A 27,044-nucleotide genomic window follows, 5' to 3' on the forward strand; every position below is an offset into this window, starting at 1 on the left:
AGCCGTCATCATACCACATGTTGTGGTTTCTTTCATTATGTTGAAAGCCACGCTCCTCGTCAAAGCCAGTATGATCTTTCCTTTTGCCTTCTTGTCCTTTGAGTCCCAAATCGCTTCATCAGCCGCACTCATTCCTTTTGGTTTTTCTGTCAAAACCATATCCAAATCGTGTTCCCCAAGTAACGCCTCTATTTGCATTTTCCACCATGCAAAATCAGTCCCGTTAAACTTGTCGATTCGAACCCTCCCGTCTTCAGCCATTGCAAACGAGAAAGAACCAAAAAAAAAAACACGAACAACCTGAAGCCAAGCAACCTCCAAAGAAAAAACCCTAAAGCCCGAAACACCCGACCCGGTGCTTCACCTGCAACGCCCGAGTGAAACCTGCAACTCCAAGAAGTCCAAAACAGGAATTCTAATTGCAAAATCACCCGGAAAACCGTGTGTAAACAACGAGCCAAAAGCTCTGATACCAGTTGTTAGGAATCAGAGTCGGTACGCAGCGGAAAACCACACACAAGCACAAACGAAAGCAGAAAAATAAGAGACACGAGATTTATAGTGGTTCGGCCAAGATGCCTACGTCCACTTTGCAACTAGGAAATTCTTTATTAGGTGCTCAAAGAATACAATTACATCATGTGTATTTATAGGACAAGATTAGCTTGGGGAATAAGTCATCTAAATTAGGTAGGAACTAATTAGGGCCGGCTGCCCTTTTCCTTAATTCAAACCAACCTAGGGCCGGCCAATTAAAGGCCTTCGCATCCCAACAGTTTTGTCGTAAGTTAATTATTCAGGATAACAGGAGAGTAACAATATGACAATTTCGTCCCATATAAACTGGTCAACTAGGAATTTGTTATAACGGTCAAATGGATCACAAAAATCAAACTGGTCCAAAGTTAATCATTTGACCCTATTTCTAAAAAGGTGGAAAGAAAGTATTTCGGGTCAACCTGACTCATACTAAAAGATTACCATTTGACCCTGTATCCAAACTGGTCCAAAGTTAATCATTTGACCCTATTTCTAAAAAGGTGGAAAGAAAGTATTTCGGGTCAACCTGACCCATACTAAAAGATTGCCATTTGACCCTGTATCCAAATTGCATTACCCACCCATATTGCCACCTCTGCTGAGAATACGGATTGTGATAAAAGTCAAAGTTGTCTGATAACAATGGTATTTTTAATATTAACAGAAAAAGCACTTCTTGATCGGGCATTTGACCTTCGTGGGGAGCTTGAGAATGCTGCATCAGACGTGTCTCGTCTGTTCACCAAAATTGGTACGAACCTTAAATTACAAAATTTATAATTTATAAATGTTCTTTCATGAATGGAGCAAAAATTGGCATTTATTTCTTTATCATGTTGACTTTAACAGAACGCAAAGACCAAATTGAAGATGAGAACAGAATTCTTGTCCAACGGTTTCAATCTCAGTTAACCAAACAACTTGACACTTTGCATAAAACTATCGCGGCTTCTGTAACACAACAAGAGCAACAGTTGAAAGGCATGGAGGAAGACATGCAATCCTTTGTATCCACCAAGACCGAGGTATATATTATTATTTTAGCCAGATAACAAAGTGAGTCAGGTTAACCCAAAACACCTTTTGCCTAAAACTTTCAGGTTTTTATTTAGGGTGTCAAATAGGATTACACATATTTTATTGAATTTCAGTAATAGTTAAATGCTTTGAATAAAGGACTTAGGGTGTTTCTTACGTTTAAAAATTTAATAAATATTTATGGTCTCAGATACAGTTACAAAAATTATATTATTTCAGTAATAATCTAAGTATTCAATTGCAATGTTTTAGAATATTTCAAGCAATAATGATACACTTTGGGCAACTTCCGTTCCACTTGACTAATTTAACCTCTCCTTTTAAACTCTTGTGTTTATTTTGCCTTTTTGACCCATTAATATGAATACATTGTGAATTTCTGGGGAGTGTAGGCAACCGAAGAACTTCGAGCTGCCCTAGAGAAACTAAAAACAATGTATGGTTCTGGAATTAAAGCTTTAGACGATATAGCTGATGAGCTTAACGGGAATTCACAGTCAACATTTGAACTTTTGAATTCTCAAGTCTCAAAAAACTCTTCTGCTCTTGGGGAGGTATGCATATATTAACTTTTATTCTCAAGTCTCAAAAGTTACAATGTTTACATTAATATGTCATAACTTAGCTTCTGTTTCATTTCCAGCTTTTCAAGGGTATTGCATCAGAAGCAGAAAAACTGCTTGGTGATCTTGAGAGCATTCTCTACAGTCAGGAAAATAAACTAACCGCATTTGCACAAAAACAACGAGCGGTTAGATATATGACAAGTTAAACATAATACTTTTTGGTACTTTTAGTAATGTCACCTTTTACATGTGATATGCAGGCACATTCTAGAACTGTGGAAACTTCCAGAACAATATCTAAGACTACTATGAACTTTTTTGATACTTTAGATGTGCATGCAGCAAAATTGATCAAAATTGTTGAAGAGGGTCAAACGGTCAATGACCAAAAACTGTTTGAACTTGAAAGAAAGTTTGAGGTAATAAAATCGTGTTTAACTTGTGGTTGTTCTAACATGATTTGGTCTTCTCATTCTATTTATTGTGTCAGGAATGTGCTGCAATTGAAGAAAAACAACTTCTGGAGAAAGTTGCAGAATTGTTTGCAGTTTCAAATGCTAGAAAGAAAGAACTGGTATGGCCAAAACCTACTGTCTCAAAGTTGCAGAATTGTTTGCGTTTTTTTTTTTTGGCTGTTTAAAAGACTTTTACTTGTAAGTTATGCTAATCATATTAAACAGGTTAGAACGGCGGTTGATGGTCTACGAGAGAGTGCAGCTAGTAAAGCTAAAAGATTTGACCAAGAAATGGCTACAATGAAAGATTCAAGCTCCTGCATAAGGAATGACTGGATCAATTACACCAAAAAGGCTGAAAGCCACTATCTTGAAGACACTGCAGCTGTTGAAAGTGGAAAAATAGACCTCGATGAGGTTCTTCAAAATTGGTATGCATACTTTTTACTGTTTAGTTTTCTTTCAAAACATATGGAAATAATCACAGAATGGTTTTCTTTATTGATCAATATTGTTGACTTCTTATCAAATGTTACAGTTTGCAAAAGACGAAAATGGGGTCGCAGCAATGGAACAGTGCTCAGGAATCGTTGATCAGTTTAGAGAAGAGCAATGTTGCATCTGTGGATGAAATAGTCAGGTAAAAGATATTTTACAGGTCAAGTTGGAAAATCTTTAACAAGGTACCTAAAAAGGAAATGGAATGGGTCAAACGAGTTAAACTAATCAACTTTTGCTGATGTGTATTCAAATGTGTTCAACGTTCTGTTGACGGGTTGACCCAACCCGTCTTGACCCTCACACAAGTTTCACTCCAAACTTATTTGACCCAATACTCAATCCGACTAATTTCCACTACTTGCGTGCACGTTTCGAGTTATGGATTTCACCAATAAAATTAACTGTTTTTATACCTTTTTTTAGGGGAGGTTTGGAAGCCAATCAAATCTTGCGTGCACGGTATTCAGCTGCAATGTCATCTGCACTTGACGACACGAGCGTTGCAAGCAAAAACTTACTTTCATCAATCGACCGTAAGCATTTCTTATATAACTTTGCATGTGAATTGAGTAGATTTCAATGTGTTTTTATAATTATGCTTTTACTAATTTATTGACAAAAAAACCATTGCAGATTCGTTACAACTGGACCATGATGCACGTGAAAATCTTGATTCTATCATTGTTCCATGTTGTGGAGAATTAAGGGAATTAAAGGGCGGACACTATCATAAGATCATAGAGATTTCAGAAAATGCTGGAAAAACGTTGTTAAATGACTACGTGGTTAGTTTTCTCATTTTACCTCAAAATCATATAGTAAAATTACTTTTTTGCGCATTCTACCTCCTATTCCAATCCCCTTATGGCTTTAAACGACCTGACTCTTTTGTTCATGTTTATTAAGAAAGCCTATTGTAAATATTGGTTAGTTCATGTCTATTTGTTTTAAGTATAAATATTACTAAAAGTCTAAAACTATTTAATGTAGAAAAAAACATGAATAGTAAACGAACTTAAAATAATGTTTGTTTGTTTGATAAATGAACAAACTTCCCGCCAAATGATTATTCAAAAACTAAAAATTACTTCGAGCACAATTTCCGACACGACCGAAAACATGACACAGATAATTAGGTTTTGGGTTGACATGTAACCAGTTTAATAAGAGGGTCGTGTTCGGGTTGACCTGCGTTCAATTAAACAAGTCAACCCGCTAACCTGCTTATGGCCCGTTTAACCCATTTTATACAACTTGTTTGACACATGCATTTAGATAAGTTGGTTAAACTATAGATGTTCATAACATGAGTGTGTGGGATAAGGTTGATGTTTTTAATACGAATTAAACTATGAACTGTTTTTGGGTTGAAGAATTCAACCCGATTGACAACTGCACGTATAAAACGAATATATTTAAAAGTACTCTAGCAATTTTTTTCTAATTTTGGGATGATATTATGTAGGCACAAGCTAAATACAGTGTACAAAACAAACAGGATGCATTAATTCATTCCACAATGACAACTGTATTAAACAAATACAATGATAGTCATGAATTATAGAAATATATATATATATGATGGAGTAATGGTAATTAGTAGTTTACATACCTGGCTTTATTATGAATCCCAAATAGAAGCTTTTGTAAAGCTGATCGATCATTCCCAAGTCAAATCCAGGTCTGGCAGATCTCGGGAATAACAATTCCTCAACCTTAAACTCGAAAGTGAAGGCAGCAGTGTCTCTGGCAGATCTCTTAGCTTTGGGCATCCGTAAATATGAAGAAGTTGAAGGGAGGTGAGGTGTTGCAGGCCATCTGAGAGTGATTCCAACTCCTTAAAATAATGGATATATAGACCAGTGAGAGATGAAGGAAGAAGGAAAGTGAAGTTGGCAAATGAAACCACTCCTGACTCATCAAAACCATATAAATCTAAATAATCAAGTGAGGTTGGGAAGTTTTGTAGCCCCCACTCTGAAATTGGCTTCTTTAACCCTCCTATTTGTAAAGTTCTTAAATTAGGAGGCCACACACCACATGGGAAGGACTCATCCAGACTTGGACATTTACTTATCCACATACTTTTCAAAGATGTGAGACTTTGCAATTGCTCATGAGGAAATGACTTCAGATTCTTGCAGTTGATAATCGTCAGTTGTCTCAAGCAAAGGCATGGAAGAAAACCATAACCATTATTTGGAATGGATTCTATCTTATCACAACCCCAAATTACCAATCTGGTGAGATTTCGCATTGGACAAATGGAAAGATATTCAAGTGAAGCACAACGCGTTATTGTCAACTCCTCAATGCTATTGGGACATTTGTAACTCTCCAACCTCGGGCAATACTCGATTATCACTTCTATAAAAGATTCTATGTTAATCACCAGGTCCGCCTCTTTCTCTCCCAATGATACCAAGTTTTTACACCCGGTTAACTCCAACCTCTTTAAATTCACAAGAATTGCATATGCCGCTGCCTTTGATTCCCACAAATTAACGAGTTCATCACACTTGGAAATTCTTAAATCTTCAACGGCCTTAAGATGCTCTAAAACTTTTCCATGGAGCTGAGTAAGTCCTTTAATATTATTCATTGTCAATCTAACAATTGAAGAAGATACACCGACCATGCTTCTTAACACCGCTAAAGAACATCCTTCAACATGTAAAACTTGAAGTGATGGTATTAACTCCATTGCCGTTACATCTAGCTTTGGGCAATTAATTATAGACATCTCACGAAGACAAGGAAACAATCCATCTTTGTCACCACCACTAGTTGACCATTTCTCCCAGCTCACCATATCTTTAAATTCCAGAATTTCAAGTGATGGAAATGCAACATCTTGCAAAGAATTAGAAGGCCGGAGAAACTCGCAACCCAGACTCTTCAACCTATCTATGCATTCAACAAACAACTCTTGAAGTGAAGGTAGATGTCCAAGTGTTGGTAAACATGTACATCTTCTACAACCACGTAATGCTAGCCGGGTTAAACAATCAAATGAAGAATCCCCTACCCAACTAGGAAATTTTGTTCCCATATAGTACGCAATCTCGAGGCTTGTCAGCTTCTCGAAAGGTCTTAACCCTTCAAGCACTTCATATTCAGTATTTTCATTCCGAGAATTATCAAAGACATCACTCCATTTCATCTTCAAATCACAAATTCCCTTCTTTAGTTGTAAGTTCGCCTCCTTTGCGTGGAATGCATCTTTCACATTGTGCAGCCCTTCAACGGAAAGCTGACCTTGAAGATGCAATAGACCTTTTAGGTCAGATATTCTACACTCACCAGCTCCTCCAATAATGAATCTGGATAGAGTTCGTAGACCCGTCAACCTACCAAGTCCCGATGGCATCGTTTCTAATGATGAAGTATTAGCAATGTCGAGATGTCGTAGGTTAATTAACTTCAAAGTACTATTTGGCAAGGTAGATAATCTATCACAACGTGACAATAACAAGCTTTGTAGATTAACAAGGTCACCGACTTGTTCGGGTAAACATTTGATCGGAGTGTTTGAAAGATTGAGGTACCGCATATGCTTAAGATTACCAATGGAATGTGGTACCTCTGTAATATTATAATAAGCTAAGCTCAACACTCTTAGGAATTTCATTTGAGGAAGTAGTTCTGTAAGAACCTTGTTTGATACATAAAATCTCTCCCCGTCATATAACTGATCAACCGACGTGGCTAAAAATGTTCTCAAGCGTCTAGCTCTCTGTAGTGCCTTGAACTTTTTGTCTGCTCCATAGTACTCACGAATAATTGAAAGGTGGCGGGCCTTCTCTAAAGATTCATGCTCATTGTAAACGTCAATCTTATCATCCAACAGAAAAAAGAACTCTACTCCAACACTTTTTGCCAAGTCGCTTATGAGATCATGCATTGCATATCGTGAGTTAAACTTGGTAGAATGTTGAAAAAACGACCTCAACACTAGTTCTTCAAAATACTCACCACCCAAATCCTCCAGTGGTTTCTCTCCATTTCGCTTATCCAAAAGCCCTTCGGCCATCCACAACAGGATTATTTCATCCTTGTCAAAGATATAATCCTTTGGGAATAAGCAACAATACGCAAAGATTTGCTTCAAATGCGGTGGGAGATCATAGTAACTCAACCTTAGAGCCGGAAGAATCTCATTTCCTTTATCTAAATTCCATATCTCACTATTCAAGAGCTCCTCCCATTCTTCAAAACTGGATTTTGTTCTAAATACCCTCCCAAGTATTCTCAGAGCCAAAGGCAACCTACCACATTTGTTGATGATACGTTCACCATGCAATTTAAGTGCCTTATTCACATCAAAGTTTTGCTTACCCGATGCATGTTGAGCAAATAAAGACAGAGCTTCTTCATCTGACAAAAGCTCGAGAGGGTATGTTTGAACAGAGTCCATAACATATGCTACCGTGGTCTTCCGTGTTGTCACAAGAACTTTACTTCCAGAAGCGCCTTCAGTAAAAGGCCGTTGGAGGAGTTCCCAACCGCTATATTTTTCATTCCAGACGTCATCTAGAACAAGTAGGAACCTTTTCTTTGAGAGCTTTTCTTTAAGGGACTCCTGAAGCAGATTTAGATTAGCAGAGTCTTGATTCCCTACCCCTACTGCTTGACAAATGGCCTTGGTAATGTTTAATACATCAAACTCATCGGAAACACAAACCCACACACTGAGTTCAAAATGATCCTTCACTTTCTCGTCGTTATACAAAAGTTGGGCAAGAGTTGTTTTGCCAATCCCACCCATACCGACTATTGACACGACGTCAACATTTTGAGTCTGACTACTTGAAGATTCACCGCCCAACAACTTCCGTAACAATGCTTCTCTATCACCTTCTCGCCCTATAACTTTGGATTCATCAACCAGTGAAGTTTCCTCCCTTTGTCTACTAGTTACTCTTTTTGAACTTTCAGCATTATTACTCAAACGCAAAAGATTTTTCTCCTCAACTAGAGCATGCAATTTGGTCGTAATCTCATCTAGCTTAGAACTCATCTTACGACCATACTTAAGAGCATGTAATTTGGTCGGAATGAATTTTGATATCTTCCTTGTGCTGGTGTTGGCGAGAGATTCTTGATTCAACTTGCGCCGCATAGCTTCGGTGGCCAAATCATCAAGCACATCGTCTATTTCATAAGCCAAATGCTTGAGTTTATTCAACCAATTTTGAACTGATGTGTCTTTTATTTGCTTCTCTTCTGCATCAACAAGTACAGCTTGGATGAGTTCAAGTTTTTTTCTTAATTTGTTGAGCTCAGAATCAATTTCTGCAGACTGAGCCAGCTTGATGACGTCACTCGAGGCCAGCTTCTCGAACAACACAGTGATGAATGCTCCAATAAAGACTTCAGCAATAGCCATTGTAATTCGGAAACGTAAAGATTGTTTGTGGGTTTTGATTGCAGATGGAAATTATGATTGGTATGAAATATGAAGATGAAGAGATTGAATTTGTGTGGATGATTATGAGAGTGGACTTCAGGTCCACCTTTAAAGTCTCCTCTCCATATGCACCTGTCTTTTACAACAATATTTATCACAATAACAAAAAATAATTAAAAGTTTCATATAAAATTGCATTGAATAAATTATTTCCATGTTTAGAAAGAGAATTGATCCGAGATATATATGTTGGCCATTCTGTCTTCTAAATGGATTCAGCCATTCAGGTATTGAGCCTAAAGTATGCACAATGTTTGTTAAGTCACTTGTGGTGTACGTTACAAACGCTCAATTAAGGGCTAACAGCGCTGCCCGGTTGCCTTCTATTTCGATGCAAAAATATATAATTCATGCTATATTTTGTGAATTTATGGGCTAAGGAAAGCACGCTACGAATTATGGGCTCCAGAATAGTTTGTAAATACTAATCGTCGCCTCAAGGATCAAGTTTCGGTTTTTTGAAAGTGAGCCCGGGTTTAATGGCACTCAGGTAGGCCCATTTGCTTCTCATTAAAAGATCACCAATAGAGGTGATTCCTATGGGTAAATTAAAGTATAATATGATGACCACCAATCCGTTTGACACGTTTAGATAAATTGGTTAAACGATTAATCTTTGGGTTACCTGATTTTAAGTGTTCGGGATAAGGGTGATCTTTTTGATACAAGTAAAAGTATTTACTGTGTTCGGGTTTAAACAGTCCAACGAGTTGTCCAAACCCAAGCAGGCCAAGATTGGCAAGTCCAGGTTATGACCAGCCCATTAAGGTTTAGGCCCATTTCCCTTCCTATACAATGGACTTGTTGAATCTCTTTCTCATACCCAACACTATATTTTCCTTACTTCTTAGCATGGACATCTCCACAAAAGAAAGGTCCGAGTCGACTGAGATAGACCACGAGAAGAAGAACATGAGCCAGATCTCGTGAGTTCAAGACATGGCGGAGACGTCATTATTAACATGATTATTAGAGTTATAGATTGAATATCATATATTTTGCTTGCTGATGTATATATTTTATTGTACATCACATTTGATCAATGAAATCATAGATCTTCCTCGTGGAGACACTAGTCGTGCTCGGTCTTGGATTTTACAATGTTCAACACCAAAAAAAAGGCATTCAATATATCTTCCAAGTATGAGATCCATTGAAGAACTACAAACGTCGTCATTTGAGGAACTACTGAAACAATACTTGGATTCAAAATCTTCATTGAAAGTGAAATAGAGATGTGAAGCTAGTGTAGTCTAGACTTCCATTTGCAGCTATTAATTGAGAAACATATAAATATACATAAACATATGTGAAAATTATCATTTTATTTCTAGATTGAAATATAGGCTTTTGAATCTAGACTGTTTTTTTGTTTCATCTATTGACTGTAAGAGTTTGTTAAATGTAATGATGTTGCTATAAGTATTACTAATCTAGAGCACGTCCAATCATAAACCAGTAGTTTATGGCGATGATTTAATTAACGGGCATGTAATGCTTTCTCAAAGGAAGTTGGTTATTTGTTAACTGAACTAATGTGTGAATCCTTAAATATTTTTTACGAAATGGTGAAAAGATCATATCAAAGATTATCAAATTATCAAATTCGCAACTTCAATTTTGTACAAAATTACATAAATTTTCAAGACCTTCACTAATATAGGATTTTATGTAAGAAGCTAGGATTCTGAGACTACCTCATCAGTGCATCTTTGTTTTCCTAGGAGACTCACGCGCTATAACGCGATCACTCCATAGAAAAAAAGAAGAAGAAAGCATTATGTTGTAGACCGTTCAACTTCATTTTCCTAGGTAACTTGCCAGGTACAAATGGGTAAACGACATACAAAAAACAAAGATTCCAAGACCAGCTAAACAATGCAACTCGTTTTCCTAGGTGACTTATATGTATCAAGGGGTAAATTACATACGCATACAAGGATTCCATGACCACCTCACGAGTACATCTTCATTTTCCGACTGACAATATCTTCAAACCGATTCGACGAACACCCCTAACTTGTGTACATAACTATTTATGCAATGGGTGACATTATACTTTTATATATCAGTAAAATTGAAATATTGTATATATTTATATAAAATTCATGTTACACCAGCAAATATCTTTATTGCATAAAAAAGATATATAAAATTTTGATCCAAGAATACTAAAATCCTTATACTATCTAGTTGTTTTATACCAAAAATGAAATAAAATAACATGACCAGCCTTGACACTACTAAGAGAAAGTGTGGAAAATGGGCATCGATGATGGAAGTGGCTTAAACATTGTGACACTAGTTTTCACTCCTACCATTAAAAGCATCTTCAACAAGAGAGGAAAAGCCTTTTGTGAAGGTGCCCATAACTTTCGTGACTTTAGAGTTCAAAGTGTGCAAAACATAAGTAGAATTTGCCCATAATTAGGACAAGCACAAATTAGAAAAAAATAGAGAAGAGAAAAAAAATGAGAGAGAGAGATATGATTAGATAGATATAGAGAGAGAAACGTCAGTAAAATCTCTAACACGATACCTGTTCATCAAAGAAGATTTAGTAAGAATCAGATTTGGTTATGCTACACGGCAAAACCAAACCATATTTTTGAATAATCAATTATGACTGAACTAACCATCTCTAAAATTTATGAATAAATAAATAAAACAATCTTATCTTACATCTTACAATACTAATAAAAGAAAATTTTGAAGCTTAGGTGTCAAGCCTATAATCTTTTAATTTCTAATCTCTCATCTCATTCATTCTAGTTATTCATGGGTTATTCATGGGTCATGAGTCAAAATTATTTTGTCAAGCGGGTTATAACATAGTGTGGATTTTATAACATTGTGTCATTTTCATACCTGAAGTTTGACCAACCACGCAAGTTTAACACATTTTTTAAATTTCTTGCAAATCCACACCCAACGTTTCCAAAACCATGCTATTTCAGTAATTTTTGTTAACTCGTTTGTTTTTTCTTTAAGTCTACATTAAATTAATTCAAAAGTATTTTGAGAATCACAATTGAAATAACAGATCTTATTTATTTTTTTCGTTTGATAAATCACGTGTAATATACGGGTTCAAAAGCTAGTATTCACATATAATATAAGTGGGTGGGGGTGTGGGGGGGGGGGGGGTGCCTTATCCTGCCTACATTACACTAGAGAGAGAGTTTTCACTCTTTTGGCCACGCAACTGGTGTCAAGTAGCATTAGGGGTAGAGGTTCCTCCCGGAACGCGAGGAGAACCTAGAAACCAGGGGTGCAAACGAGCCAAGCTGCTCGCGAACTACTCGAGATCGGCTCGTCAAAAACTCGATCGAGTCGTGCTTAATCGAGCCCGAGCACGAGCTCGAGCCTAAAAGTAAGCTCGTTTAATAAACGAGTCCGAGCCCGAGCTTCACTTATCAAGCTCGAGTCGGCTCGCGAGCCTAAACGAACCTGTCATTTATATAATTTTTTAAAATATATATTTATTAATTACTAATTAATATATATAAAATTATATTAATTATAATAGAAAGAAATAAATAAACATAACTAAACAATATATATTATGTAATACATAAAATTATAATAGAAAGAAATATATAAAAATAATTGATAAATAGTAAACGAACCGAGCCCGAGTCAAGCTCGAGGTTGAAAATCTACTCACAAGCTAAGCCAAAGCTATTAGAATAGAGCTCGAAACGAGCCGAGCTCGAGCTCTATGTAAGTTAAATCAGCCGAACTCAAGCTTACTCGGGCTCAGCTCGTTTACACCCCTACTAGAAACCAAGTGTTATGCCATTCAGGAGAAACTCTCGGGGGTTTCAAACGGGGGTCGGCCGGAAGACGATCTGCAACCACTTGGTCTTACCGTAAATGTCTAAATAAAAAGGAAAAAAAAACTGAGTTTTGTTTTATCGAAATCAACCGAGTCGAGTGGAGTGAGTGACTCAGTCGTCTCCTCTTCCTTCCACACCACCAAAACTCACCATCTTCCTCTGTCTGCAAACACCACACCACACGCTTAACTCTCTCTCTAACCCTAATAATCCCACCTTTTTTATCATCTCAATTATTACCACCAATCCAACGGCCCACATCCCTCCACGTCCACATCATCTTCTTCTTCATTCTTCAATTCCATTCCAATATTAAGATCCCCTAATTCCTTCCTTCCGATTATCTCAAGTTTCTTCAAATTAAGGTACTTCATCGCTCAATTCCACTACCCTTTTACGTTTAATGCTCGTTACGCGTCTCAATTTCATGGCTTGCTTCATCTGTTAACCATTATTATTATTATTAGTAGTAATATTGTTATGGGTATTGTTAGTATGATTTTTGTTGCTTTAATCCCATGAATACAATTTAAATTTGGGTTTTTTTGGTGTTCAATTTAGGGTTCATCATGAATTGGGGTTTATTACTATTATAATAATAATTATTATCATTGTTATTGCCATTATTTTTAGTATGATTTTCAGTTCTTTAATTGCATTAAGATTACAATTTGAATTTGGGTTTTTATTTGTTGTTCATTTTAGGGTTTGTGATGAATTGGGGATTTTTAAAGTAGGATTTTGCAATTTTGATGACGAACAGTTTCAAGCCGTTTTTGTTATTGATATTATTAAAGCATAATTTGAATTTGTGTTTATTTTGGTGTTCAATTTAGTGTTCATCATGAATTAGGGGTTTCTGAACTAGTGTATATTATTATTATTGTTATTATTATTATTATTGATATTATTATCGATACTATTGTTAGTATAATTTTCAGTGCGTTAATCCTGTTTTTTTGTTATTGAAATTAGGGTTCGTGATGAATTGGGGGTTTGTAAACTAGAGTCTGATAGAATCAAGGGTTTTCAAATTTTGATGACGATTGAAAAGAACGGTTTCAAACCTAGATTAGACTCCGAGTTAACCATGTCGAGTGAAGACGAAGAGTTCCAGAAACACGGTGGTGAGTTGGACTAATACGACGATGAATTCGACGACTGTGATTCCGGCGCCGGTTCTGACGAGTTTGATTTGTTGGAGTTGGGCGAAACCGGTGAGGAGTTCTGTCAAATCGGGGATCAGACGTGTAGTATTCCATTTGAGTTGTACGATCTTCCAGGTTTGGAAGATATATTATCCATGGATGTTTGGAACAATGTGTTAACGGAAGACGAACGGTTGAGTCTTACCAAGTATCTTCCTGATATGGATCAAGAATATTTTATCAGGACCATGAAAGATTTGTTAACGGGTTCGAATTTTCACTTTGGAGTTCCGATTAACAAGCTGTTTAATATGTTAAAAGGCGGTTTATGCGAACCGAGAGTCTCGCTTTACCGACAAGGGCTTGGGTTTTTTCAGAAACATCGCCATTATCATACCATTAGGAAACATCAAAACACCATGGTCAACAATCTCGTTCAGATTCATAGCGCGTGGTCAACGTGTCGAGGGTATAGTATTGACGAAAAGCTTCGCGTGTTAAACATTATGAAAAGTCAAAAAAGTTTGGTTTTTGAAAAGTTTGAAGAGTTAGAAACTGAATCTTCGGATGAATCAAGTCATAACCGAGCGCGGGCCCGGTTTGGCTCAACGTCAGCTTTAGAACCCGCTTCCAGAAAGCAAAATCCAAAAGGGATGTTAAAGGTTTCGGGCTCGAAAACGTCTACACACGCAGGTCCTTCAGTTTCATCATCATATCGGGCTCAAGAACAAACGATGTATGATGTCACTCTTCATCGGGATCATAACTTGAAGCATTATAACGAAACGTTAATGGGCTTGCCTGTGGTGTTGAGGCCCTATATGCATACGTTTGGAAGAAACAGGCCCGTTAATCAGCTGTCGGATATTAAAGTTTTGACTGCAAAACCGTCTAATTCGAGGTTTCCTTATGATTATGGGAAGAAGCTGAAACCGAGTGATTATAATGCTTATAATCAGAATATTGATGTTAAAGATGCGTTGAAGTATAGGAATCCACACGGTTTGAATCTTTCACAGATGGATAATCAACAAGATTCGTTTTGGCATCAATCGGTTGGAGAATCGGTTGATCTTTACAGATATGCTGATATAAATCTTAAAATATATCATATATGGAATGTATAGTTAAGGGTGTTTGGATTTGTGATATAGAACTAATTATCTTATAATTATTACTTTTTAATGTTAAGTAAAATTGTTCAAACATTAACTTAAGGTTGTATACAATAAAATAACTAGATAATATATGTCATCTTATATATAAATTTATCAATAAAAGTTATACAAAATAGTAATTATAAACTAAGTAATAAATAATAAAGGAGTTGAACTCGAGCCAGCTTGAGCTTGAAAAACCTCTCACAAGCTGAGCTGAGCCCGACTTGACTAGGCTCAAGCTTGGCTCGTTTAACTTATGTGAGCTCGAGCTCGGCTTGTTTTGAGCTCTTTTTGAAGCTCAGCCTAGGCTCTGGCTCAGCTTGTTTATATATAAGATATATTATGTGTTATTTTTATTATAGTTTTAAATAATTATTATATAAATATATATCTAATGTTTTAAATAAAAGGCTAGCTTAGGCTCGCGAGCCAGCTCGAGCTCGATGTGTGAAGCTCATGCTCGGTTATTAAACGATTTTATATTTTGGCTCGAGCTTGTTTTGTTGTGGCTTAACTCTAGCTTTTAGCGGATCGATCTCGAGTAGCTCGTTTATTACTGTTCTAGTAGCATAATCACTTCCAAAATGAGCATCCAAACATACTTTTAGGGAATATTTGATATCAAAGTTTTGACTTTTTGTGTGTTAATAGGACGGGAACGAAGAAGGGCAAAACGGTCAATACACAAAACGGAGGACGAGTTGTGGCAGCAGCCGAAGGAATACAGATGTTAGCAAAAGGTGAAGAAACAGAATCTGATTCATCCGAACAATTCGGTGAAGATGATGATGACAACCCGTTAATGAGAAGCAAATGGGCTTACCCGAGTGGGATTAAACCCGGGCCCACTTTCAAAAAACCGAAACTAGGTGGCAAAAACGGTAACAAAAACATCAAGGATTTTGATGGGCCATTACAAAATTCAAAAAAGAATTTTGACAAACAAAAGGGTAAAACACAAATCAACAATCTTTTTATTGACTCTAATGGTGGTGATATGTTTTTGAGAAAAAACATATGGGAAGAAACGAAAAGGAGAATTCGGAAATGACCATTTTACCCTTCCACCAATGCATATAAAACAATTATGCCACTGATGAGCCGAGGTTCGCTAGAAAAGGTCAAATGATTGACGTGTATGGTCAAGATTATCGCGGTATGGTGGATGTAAGATTAGTGGAATGTAACTCGGGGACAAAGAAACGTAAAGTTAAAGACGAGTTGGTTTATATTGATGATTATGGTCAAGAAAGCCAAGGTCAAGGTCAAGGTCAAAGTCAATTCAATTTAGAAAACATGGTTCCTGAGGTGTCGGTTATGGATATAACCAAGGAAGAAGCGGATTTAGAAATTAAAACGCAGAAAAAACCGTTTCCATTAATCACACCGACTGTTCACACAGGTTTTTCATTTTCAATTATACACCTTTTATCAGCAGTAAGAATTGCGATGGTAACGCAACTTCCTGAAGATAATATTAATGAAGAGGTAAAACAAGAAGTTGTTAACGGAGATCAAGGTACAACCAGTAGTGACCCGAATGTAAATCCGAACGTCCCGTCTTTGACCGTTAAAGGTATAGTCAACCGGGTCCGGTCAAACCCGGGGGACCCGTGCATTCTCGAAACTCAAGAACCGCTTCAAGATTTAGTACGAGGGGTTTTAAAGATATTCGCTTCGAAAACTGCACCGTTGGGAGCGAAAGCATGGAAACCGCTCGTTATATACATAAAGTCAACCAAATCGTGGTCATGGGTCGGGCCTGTTTCTCAAACATCACCCGATCACGAAATCGTCGAAGAGGTAACAAGTCCCGAATCATGGGGTCTTCCACACAAAATGATGGTCAAACTTGTTGACTCGTTCGCTAACTGGCTAAAAAGCGGTCAGGAAACGTTGAAACAAATCGGGAGTCTACCCGAACCGCCTTTGTCTTTAATGCAGGCCAGCTTAGATGAAAAAGAACGGTTTCGAGACTTGCGCGCTCAAAAGAGTCTCAACACGATAAACCCAAGTTCGGAAGAAGTTCGCGATTATTTCCGTAAAGAGGAACTTTTACGGTATCTAATACCCGATCGGGCTTTCGCGTATACCGCGTTCGACGGTAAAAAGTCAACCGTGGCTCCGTCAAGAAAAGGCGCGGGTAAACCGACATCGAAAGCGCGTGACCATTTCATGCTCAAACGCGACCGACCGCCTCATGTGACGATATTATGTCTCGTTCGCGATGCGGCTGCACGGTTACCTGGAAGTATCGGGACACGCGCGGACGTGTGCACGCTAATTCGTGACTCGCAATACATAGTCGAAGACGTATCGGATGCGCAAGTGAACCAAGTGGTTAGTGGCGCGTTGGACCGGTTGCATTACGAGCGAGACCCGTGTGTGCAGTTTGATGGCGAACGAAAATTATGGGTTTACTTGCATCGGGACCGAGAAGAGGAAGATTTTGAGGATGACGGGACCTCGTCTACTAAGAAATGGAAAAGACAAAAGAAAGAGCCGTCTGAGCCGGTTGAAGCATCTGAGCCAGGTGGTTCGGTCACATTGGCTTTTCAGGCAACCGAGCCAACATTGGCTTATAATGGAACCAGTGAGCCAACCGAGCCAACATTGGCTTATAATGGAACCAGTGAGCCAACCGAGCCAACATTGGTTTATAACGGAACCGGTGAGCCAACCGAGCGAACATTGGCTTATAATGGAACCGGTGAGCCAACCGAGCCAACATTGGCTTATAATGGAACCGGTGAGCCAGCCGAGCCAACACTGACTTATCATGTAACCGGTGAGCCAGCCAAGCCAACCGATGTTGATTTAAGTATCGAACCGTCAGGTCAAAAGAGTTTTGATGAGGATGTTGAGGTGTTGAATAATAATACAAGTGTTTGTTGATGAGTTTTGTTGAAGATTGGTTAAGTGATTTAACTGTTTATTTTTTATATATGTTTTGGAAGAAAATGTATTTGGACTTTGGAGATATAACAGGTGGTTTAAGTACTGGTTATTTTCTAAGAAACGGAACGGGTCGGGTCGGTTTAGATGGAAACATAAAATTTAAGAGGTGTGTAATAATGAAAATGCTTATAAATTAATATCTTTATGTATGTATACAGTTCTAGAGGAATTAACATGATTTTCGTTTATTTGCTACCGATGGATTAATCGATTATCTGCTGCCGCTGGATTACTCGTTATTTAACGCTAATGTAAGCCTTTTAGACACTGCTCAGGGTCGTCTTTGAGATTTCGAATGCTCAAAACAAATACTTATAACCGACTCTTATATAAGTTTTTATACCCCAAAAAAAAGAACTAATAAATGGCCCATATATAGTTTTTACTATAAAGATGATTGTCACTAGGTAGTGCTTAATATATTTGTACAGATTTTTGGGTCTTAACGGTTTCTTATTATCCATTTTCAGCCCAGTTCACTAATAAAGGTTAACAAAACATATGTGTGTATATATATGCCCTTATCATGATCGTGCTCTAGACGTCGGCCCAGCTCTGTATGGGGTCTGAGACGGCCCTGGCACTACGTTGGCTGCTTAAAATTTCAAGTATTGGTAGTTTTATATTTGGTTGATATGAGACATCCAAATACTTCAATTTAAAATGAAAACTCTTAGGTTCATGTCCTACTCGTGACAAAAGAAAAACAGGAAAAAAAAGAAAGTAGGAGTTCCCAGGTTGGGCTTGCCGGCTAGGCGTTTTCTCACCTATAGTGTGTTTCTTTCTAAGAGATGATGGATGAGTTAGTGACCTGTAAATTATTATGTTAGGTCCCTCCAATTTGCTTTACACTTGTCCTACGCATATATGTATATTTTTGTTATACCATCTTTCATTCTATTTCTTTTATAATAATTTTTAATTAGATTTCTTAAGGGGACCCTGATATCAACATATATTTAGTATTTAAAAACGTCGTATTTTTCTTTTACTAAAAACACATAAGCAAATTAATTCGTAATTATATATATCTCTAGTTTTTTTAGATAACCATCGAGTCGATTATACCATACAATTCTTGTTAACTTTACATAATGTGTTTCTTGAGTTTTTGATATCAATGTTTCGGGTATTTCCGGTCCTTCACATACTTATTTCTATTTTAACAAGTTATTTGTGTACGCATTCATCAAGAGTAATGCATGCAAATTTTCATTTAACGTATTGACTGCTATATTGTGTGCAAAGATTTTTGTTAATGTCTCTGTATTTTAGTTAAAATGCTTAATCTCTGTATGGACACATTGTGACGCTTTGATGACCTAGTTTGCACTTCGCATTATAGCTCGAGGGACGCTTTTATATTTTTTAAGATAGATTCGCTAGCCACTGATGTTCCCACTGCTAGGGAAGTATGTTCGATCAGTGGATGTTTCCACACTAATGCAAGTCAGCAATTGCAACCGTCACTACTTGAGTAGTGTTTTGGTTGCAACTTATGCGATTGCCACCACTTGGGTAGTGACTTGGTTTCCACTACTGGGGTGGTGACTTAATGCCACTTATGCAAGTTCCCATTGTTGATGAGTGTGTTGGGATTGCATACGTGCAATTAAGCTTGCTTGTGGGTGCAATCGATGAGTTCTGGAATGCTTAAACTCGTCTAAAATTAAATGTTCAAGAATAAGAGTACATGCACATTTTTCATTCATTTAAAGATGGTGTTTAATATTAGTTATTACAATAATAAGACCTTCGGTTTCTTGTTTATTGAGTCTTGAGGGTATATAATGGCCATGTTGGTCATTTTTTATGAGTTTTTTTTCTTCCTTAATTTTCAACAAGAACAAAAACATCATTTTACCCAGTAAAACCTCAGGGGTGTGAGCCCTCTTTGATGGTATATACTGATTCGGTTATTATACTTTGAAAGACAGACGGGGTCTTTTAGGCAAGAGTACTTGAAATTCATTTAATCATTTTAACTGAACAAGAAGCCTTGACCATCAACATCAACGATTTGTTGGTTCGTTCTTGCAATGGAGGATATTACATGGCACGGATGAAGTTATCTATGAAGACATCAATTCGAGTAACTTTGTTGTATAAGTTATAGGTTTTATACTTGTTATTGTTCGTCTTGTATACGGTATAGTACTAATTATTTTCTATGAGTAATGAGAGGTTTGTTATTATTGTTTTAAATCTATATATTTTAATAAAATAAAAAAAGCTCCCATGTTTATATATATTGACATATACAAATATTTTAAATATTTCACTTTACTTCAAAATAAAACATTTTAATTAATGGACTGTAGGGTTACATTTGCATCAACTACAATTTACTTTACTTTGCTGCTGACTGTCTTGTAAGCCAAGTAATTAATACTGACTTTGTAACGACATGTCCATGCAAATCATAAAGTACTATACGTCTCCTAATTGTCTTGTTTATCGTGTCTTAACCAGGGGTGGCTCGTGGGACAACGAAAATAAGTTACGGCTTTAGGCTCCTCTTAATTAAGGCCTCCAAGTCCAAAATTTTTTTTATATATAGATATATTATAATGGGTAAAGTAAACTCAAAGTACTGTGTTGATGTAGTGGTAGGCTTGGTTGTTACTAAACTATAGATTATAAGTTCAAAACTTGTAATAAGCAAATTCTTTTTTCTTAACAATTGTGATGAAAAGGCCACAAAATCTTGTTTCAATTTAGGTCTTCATATTCGTTGAGCCAGCCCTGGTCTTAACTATTAACTATCAAACACAACACGCACACACGCTCCAATCCCGACCACTGAATACTCCAGTCCAGGATTAATATGAAATAGACACTTCAATCACAAAAACATATTCAATGCTATAGTTTATTATAAGACCTAGTGACATTAATACAAAAACACATAACTTATAAATATAATAATATCCTGACCCTACCCTAGCTAGATGAACTTAACTGATTTTCATCTTTAACTATTATTATATATGATCAAGAACATGTAAGTCAAAAGTAGATTAGGGTTTGGAGGTGGTGGATTAATCAGCTTCTTTGAGATCTGTGGTGGTGAGTGGGAAGAGTTGTAGGGTTTTTAGTGGTACTTTTGTGCAATATGGATGATCCACCATCATTGTCATATGTGGGCAATCACACATGAGTTGATCAGCCTTCCAATTGTTGATCATTGGGTTGCATTTTGGTTGATATTCAACTCCAGCAGCAACCTATTCACACATTACACACAAAATTGTTAGGGAAGTTTTAAAGGAGTTTAACTCACACTTCAAATAGTCATAATAGGCTGGTATTCAAAGTTAATATGTATAAAAGACATATATATGATCATAGGTGTATTGAATATAAGTGTATTATTACGAGCTTATATAAGAGGTATCTTTGGTTTGCACGTCATTTTCTATATATTATTATGCATTATTCAATAATAATCATTTGATGCCATCTTAGATGGTATAAGAGCCGACAGAGGCTCTCTACCATCTTTTCTACGAAACACAAAAATAAAAATTCTACGCCAGTCGCCACCAAGTTCAAACATTAGACAGGATGGTGTGCCATTTCTTTTCTATATGTATTCTAGTTTCCTTGAAATAAAATTATAGTTATGTCACTACACATGATCTAACTAATTTATTTGTTTTTTCTCTTATGCAATATATATTGATATCCCTTTTCACTATTAAAAAATTTAATTTATAAAGTATATCAATATTTAAACCACCAAATAAACATGAATGAATACAGAAGAGAAACGTTAACTATCGCCTAATTGTATTAAAGTGTTAGATAATGTTGTCTTTCAAAGAGTTCAAATCACGTAGGTGACAAGAAAGTAATTAAAAAATAAAAGACAGTTAGAAAACCTATCATCTTCTCACTATATATCCTAATTAAAATGTCACATAAGCTTTTCTACTTACACATACATATATACATATATGTGGTGTGTGTATACACACACACATAGGTAATGTATAAAATGAAAACCCAGAGTTAAGATAACCCTTCTACCTACACATACATATATGTGGTGTGTGTGTATACATATACAAACGCAATGTATAGAATGAAAACCCAGAGTTGAGAAAACCCGAGAAAACCAACATCAAAAATTTTTTTAAAAAAAATTGGCTATTGTTTTTTACATTTTTTTTAACTTCTAAACATATTTTTAAGGAGAGGGAAAATGTAACTTTACTTTTACATTTTTTATTAACTTTAATTATGAACCAAGATTCAAACTTTAATTAAAAATATTGTGGTTGAGAATGAATTTATAGAGTTTTGTCAACTCAAATAAGTTTTTATTTTATCCTAACCATATACATATACACACAAATATATATGCATATGTGTGTGACTGTGTGTATGTTTGTGTGTGTGCGCATCAAAGAAGCTTGAAAATTTGACCACCTTTTAAAGGTATAGACGTCTTATATACAATATGCATGCATGAAAACACATACAAAACATGATCAGCAGATAAATGTTTTCTAATACATATTATATAAAAAAAATATGAAGAAAATCTTAATATAAAATGTTAAACAATTACCTGATGAAGAGGAAGAAACGTATGATCATGAACAGGATAAAGACGGTGTTGCTGATACAACACCATCAATTTCTTTCTAAGCTTTTGACGGTCACGAGCCTTATGATTCTGAAACCAATAGAATACATTTTTGCCTTGAATTATGCCGTAAACCGACAATCTCGAAGTGATTTGTTGTATCTTAGTTGCCGTTGGTGTCTTTAGGCCACCTCTATACATTCCCTCTAGCATCATTACCTGCTCGGAGCGTCGGAGATCACCTGCTTCCACCACCGCTGCTGCCTGTTGTCACCCGTGCCTGTGCTGATGTCATTATTCTTTCTTTTGGTGTTTGTTAATTTGTTTGTTTAAGACTTGAAGATGATGTATTTATAGGGGGGTGAAGGGGTGAAGTGATAACTTGAGTTGATGATCCATCTTTTTAAATGGATATATATATATTTTATGCATATAACATATATAGATATTTTTTATGTAAGAAGCAAGAGTTTAAAAAATAAGATACGATTCATAAAAAGTAAACGAGAAGCATTTGCATAATTGTCAATGTGTAGGTTATGTGCATATATATATGTAGGTATATTTCCTACATTATATCTTAAATTTTAAATATATATAAACGAAACCTATAAAAGCAATCTGTTTGTTCCTTAAATTCTCTCAAGTAATCATATTGCTTTATTTTTAAATTGATGCTTCTCATGTATTTGACCCGAATTCACGGGTTTGAGTCTCACCAAACCCAGATAACCCTTAAACAGGTTAGAACATTTTATTAAATTAAAAATTAATCTCACCAAATATTTGATATAAAAATCTTATAAAATAGGGATATACAAAATATTAATATCCAATTTTTTTAAAAAAATATTATTTATAATTAAGAAACAAATTTATAATAAAAATAAGCGCGACATGGGTCTCATGCCAAACCCAGATAGCTTTTAAACCGTGTTATAACATCTCATTTATTGTGAAACATTTTAATCATAAAATCCTAAGTATATTATTAGTTTTCTTGCAGTAAATAAAATTTAAATTCAAAAAATATAAAAATATTATAAACGAATAATGTAAAGCAACCTCGTTATACGGGGGATAAAAGCTAGTGTGATAATATATATAAATAAGTTTAAAAGTAGGAAAAAAATGGACAGGTATTTAATTAGTTCAATATCTTTATATATATATAGCATTGGCATTTGTATGTAATATTACGAAAAGCTTTTAAATATATGAATAACTAATAGAAAAATCAGACGATATAGGTTTGTTGGTGAGCATTCCTCATGCAGAGCATCGACTCCGAGAGCCATTCTTAATTGCTTTATTTGCATCTCAGTTGTTCGAGAGACTAATCTTCTTTTATCATTTTGGTGAAGAAGAACGTACTTCAGTATTTTAAAGTTATGATTATTTAGTAAAATGGTGTGTGTATGTTTTTATTCTTAAGCCATGATTCTTATTGATATTGGGTGTTTGATATTTATTAACTAAAGTTATAAACTAATGTTTGTTTATAGTCTAGTGGTTGTAGTAACTAGCAATATATACTTTTGTGCTGGGGCGGTCCTATAGTAGTGTCGGATGAAGCTAGGGCTTGAGCCCTTCGAAAAGATAGGGCCTCTGTTTAGAAAGTTTAAACTATGTAACTAAAAACTAACACAATATTGTATGTTGGCCTAGTGGTTAAAGTTAAAAGGCACCTACCTTCTAAAGAGTTTTTCACCCTAAGTTCGATTGGATAATGAGAAGTATTTATTTTAATTGTTTTCTATAGACATTTTCTATTTACTTTGTTTCTAAAATTTTCAGTTGTTACATATAACCTTTTTTTACTATTGGGAAAGATAAAAGAAAGTTGGGCATTTCTTTGATATGTATTATAACCAAACTCCTTTTCTTAAAAAAAAATTGAAAATTTTGTAATTATAGAAACAAAACATGGCAATCGCTTGATAAATTTTAAGAATTAACTTTATAAATTATGTAATTTCAACTCTCTGACTTTAGAAAAGAGCCCTGAATTTTTCTACGCTTTAGGCCCCAAAATGATTGGGCCACACCTGCTTTTTTGTGTTTATACGATCTATGTATCAGCCCGAGTATAACTATTAGAATTAAGTTTGACTAGTATAATCACTGTAATATATAACTTATTTATATGTTTATATATACTATATATGTATGATATTTCATCTAGCTTTTGGCTACCAGATCCTAGCTTATTTTGCAGAAAAAAAAATGGTTAATTATAACAAAACACATAATCCATAAATTGAGCACTCTAATAACTAGAACAAGTAATGAACAGAATTTCTATATTATGATAAATTTATTCAATATTTTGGGTAAGGCAATAAAAACAGCAGGAGCAAGAAAGACAAAAATTAAAAACCTTACTCAAGTGGTCGCAGCCCGCAGGACCTACAGAAAATCAGTAATCTTCCCAACCACCGATATTAGCTCTATAACGTCATTATCACATATGTTTTTCTATTTTTATATATATGCTATGCTTGTAATATAATTAGGATATTTTATTTATAAAGTTGGCAAATTCAGGAATTTTTTTTAATTGTGTCACTATTTTTAGATACTAGGATCTAATATAACAGAACATAAAACTTTTCGGGTTGGTTCGACAGTTCAAGCCAGTTTAACTGTTCGAATTAGACTCAGATGGATATATCACCTAAAATTTTCTTGATTTTAGATTCAGGGATATAAATTTCACCTAGAGGACTCCTAAAACCTATAAATAAGTAAACAACTGTACATAAAATTAACAACCCTAAACCCTAATTCATGTGAACATTCAAATTAATACTCAACAAAATATAATAACCCTAAATCCTAATACTTATACCAATCAGTAATGAACAATCAATTAATATTTAACTAGAATGAACACAATCAATTAATGTTTCAAAAAAATCAAGCAATGAACATACCCGAGATGGAAGATCATTCAAAAAAACGTAAGGGAGACCAAGCCTTAACCACTAGACCCTTATTCATTTTCGTATATGGGATCACTCTATATTCAACATATGAGCTCATTACACTTTTTTGTAGGTAGTCATTCTATTAAAATTTTAAAACTCAGTGGGTTTCAATAAACTCGGACCCTACTATGCAGGTCCATCCCTAATGGAAGGTTCTTAAAAGACGAGTTTTGTATGATTATATATTGGAAGTTTTAATTGCTTAGAAACTACGTACATCAATTTTTCTGGTCATTGGAAATGTTTTTGTGTCACACCCTCAAAATACAGTTGTTCCTTCTTCAATAAGTCCAGAATTACCCTTAAGTGTTCCTCATAGTTAACCTTGTTCTTGGAGTAAATCAGGATATCGTCAATAAATACAATCACAAACTTGTCGAGGTACGCCTTGCACACTCGATTCATAAGATCCATAAATACGGCTGGTGCGTTAGTTAGACCAAAAGGCATAACCGAAAACTCGTAGTGACCATACCGTGTTCGGAAAGCCGTCTTTGAGATATCTTCTTCGCGCACCCTTAGTTGGTGGTAACCAGATCGCAGATCGATCTTCGAGTAGTAACTCGATCCTTGGAGCTGGTCAAACAGATCATCAATTCGGGGTAAAGGATAACGATTCTTGACCGTCACCTTGTTCAACTCCCGGTAGTCGATACACATGAGGAAAGTCCCGTCCTTCTTTCTGACAAATAAGACAGGGGCTCCCCATGGCGATGAGCTAGGTTGGATAAAACCCTTATCCAACAAATCTTGCAACTGAGTGGACAGTTCCTGAAGCTCCGCCGGTGCGAGCCGATACGGGGCTCGGGCTATGGGTGCTGCACCGGGTGTCAACTCGATTTGAAATTCGACTTGACGAATAGGAGGGAGTCCAGGCAAATCCTCCGGGAAAACTTCCGGAAAATCTCGCACAACCGGTATATCTTCGATTCGCTTCTCATCCGCGGGTTTCTCAGTAATATGCGCCAAAATTGCCGTATGACCCTTTCGTAGATACTTCTGCGCCTTCATGAGGGTAATGATGCTGGTGGTCATGCCGCTTCTCTCGCCTCGGATCGAAATGATTTCGCCGGTAGGGGTAGTAATGTGGACTATCTTGTCGTGACATATAATCTCCGCTCGGTTCTCGGATAACCAGTCCATGCCGACGACGACATCGAAACTACTAAGCGTAAAAGGAATAAAGTCGATGTCAAAGACATGACCTGACAATTTCAACTTACATCCCGCAAGTACATGAGTCGTTACTACAGTTTTACCGTTAGCTAATTCAACAGGAAACTTAGCGGCTAACGGGGTTGGAGTTAGGTCTAAGAGTTGGCTAAAGGCTTTCGACACAAAACTCCTATCAGCTCCAGTATCAAACAACACAGAAGCAAAACAATCGTTCACAGGGAACTTACCAGTCACCACGTACGGATCATTGCGGGCTTGACCTGACCCAATCACAAAAGCTCTTCCTTTCCCATTGTTTCCACCACTACTGCCATTTCCATTACCTCCATTGTTGTTATTCTGTTTCAGCTTAGGGCAATCTTTCTTAAAATGTCCCTCTTGACCACATTCATATCATCCCTTAGTCGTCGCAGGTGGTTTAGGAGCATCCTTTTCCGCAAGGTCTCCTCTACATTCCTTTGCTTGGTGACCCATCTTTCCGTATTTTAGACACTTGACTCGGTCACACGGGCCAACATGATGATAATTGCACTTGTTGCACTTCGGGTGATTCCCAGCATAGCCGTTCAAACCCTGCCCGCTTCCGTTATTATTGTTGTTGTGACCTTG

At 36.2% G+C, this 27,044-nt stretch overlaps 2 protein-coding genes and 1 pseudogene across 2 annotated transcripts; 2 read left to right on the forward strand and 1 right to left on the reverse strand.

The window, feature by feature from the left end:
• Nucleotides 1-1,182: 1,182 nt before the first annotated feature.
• LOC143603599 (kinesin-like protein KIN-5D) lies at nt 1,183-9,803 on the forward strand. Its single transcript, XM_077080355.1, has 12 exons — nt 1,183-1,291; nt 1,390-1,565; nt 1,971-2,132; nt 2,222-2,329; nt 2,405-2,563; nt 2,635-2,718; nt 2,825-3,030; nt 3,138-3,239; nt 3,524-3,633; nt 3,734-3,885; nt 6,639-6,651; nt 9,670-9,803. Exons 1-12 carry the CDS (start codon nt 1,183-1,185, stop codon nt 9,801-9,803), a joined length of 1,515 nt encoding a protein of 504 aa, XP_076936470.1.
• A 3,747-nt stretch (nt 9,804-13,550) lies between these two features.
• Nucleotides 13,551-17,706, forward strand: LOC143603600 (uncharacterized; the record flags this gene model as incomplete). The annotated part of the gene is made up of 4 exons (XM_077080356.1): nt 13,551-14,678; nt 15,238-15,275; nt 15,369-15,716; nt 15,803-17,706. Coding segments are annotated over 4 exons (3,324 nt in total), but the record flags the coding sequence as incomplete, so codon positions are not given.
• Nucleotides 17,707-20,716: 3,010 nt separating this feature from the next.
• On the reverse strand, nt 20,717-22,564 carry LOC143603601 (uncharacterized; annotated as a pseudogene).
• Nucleotides 22,565-27,044: the final 4,480 nt, after the last annotated feature.

Source organism: Bidens hawaiensis, unplaced genomic scaffold (assembly GCF_021521415.1).
Source record: "Bidens hawaiensis isolate Kalapana, Puna unplaced genomic scaffold, B.hawaiensis_p1.1 tig00062229_1, whole genome shotgun sequence".
NCBI classification, from domain to species: Eukaryota; Viridiplantae; Streptophyta; class Magnoliopsida; order Asterales; family Asteraceae; genus Bidens; species Bidens hawaiensis.

What these genes read in the sequence shown, in the direction of transcription:
- LOC143603599 (XM_077080355.1), top strand. Translation starts at nt 1,183, where the DNA reads ATGGTATTTTTAATATTAACAGAAAAAGCACTTCTTGATCGGGCATTT. An exon ending in TTGTATCCACCAAGACCGAG is followed by an intron (nt 1,566 to 1,970) that starts GTATATATTATT and finishes TGGGGAGTGTAG; the next exon opens with GCAACCGAAGAACTTCGAGC. An exon ending in TTGCACAAAAACAACGAGCG is followed by an intron (nt 2,330 to 2,404) that starts GTTAGATATATG and finishes TGTGATATGCAG; the next exon opens with GCACATTCTAGAACTGTGGA.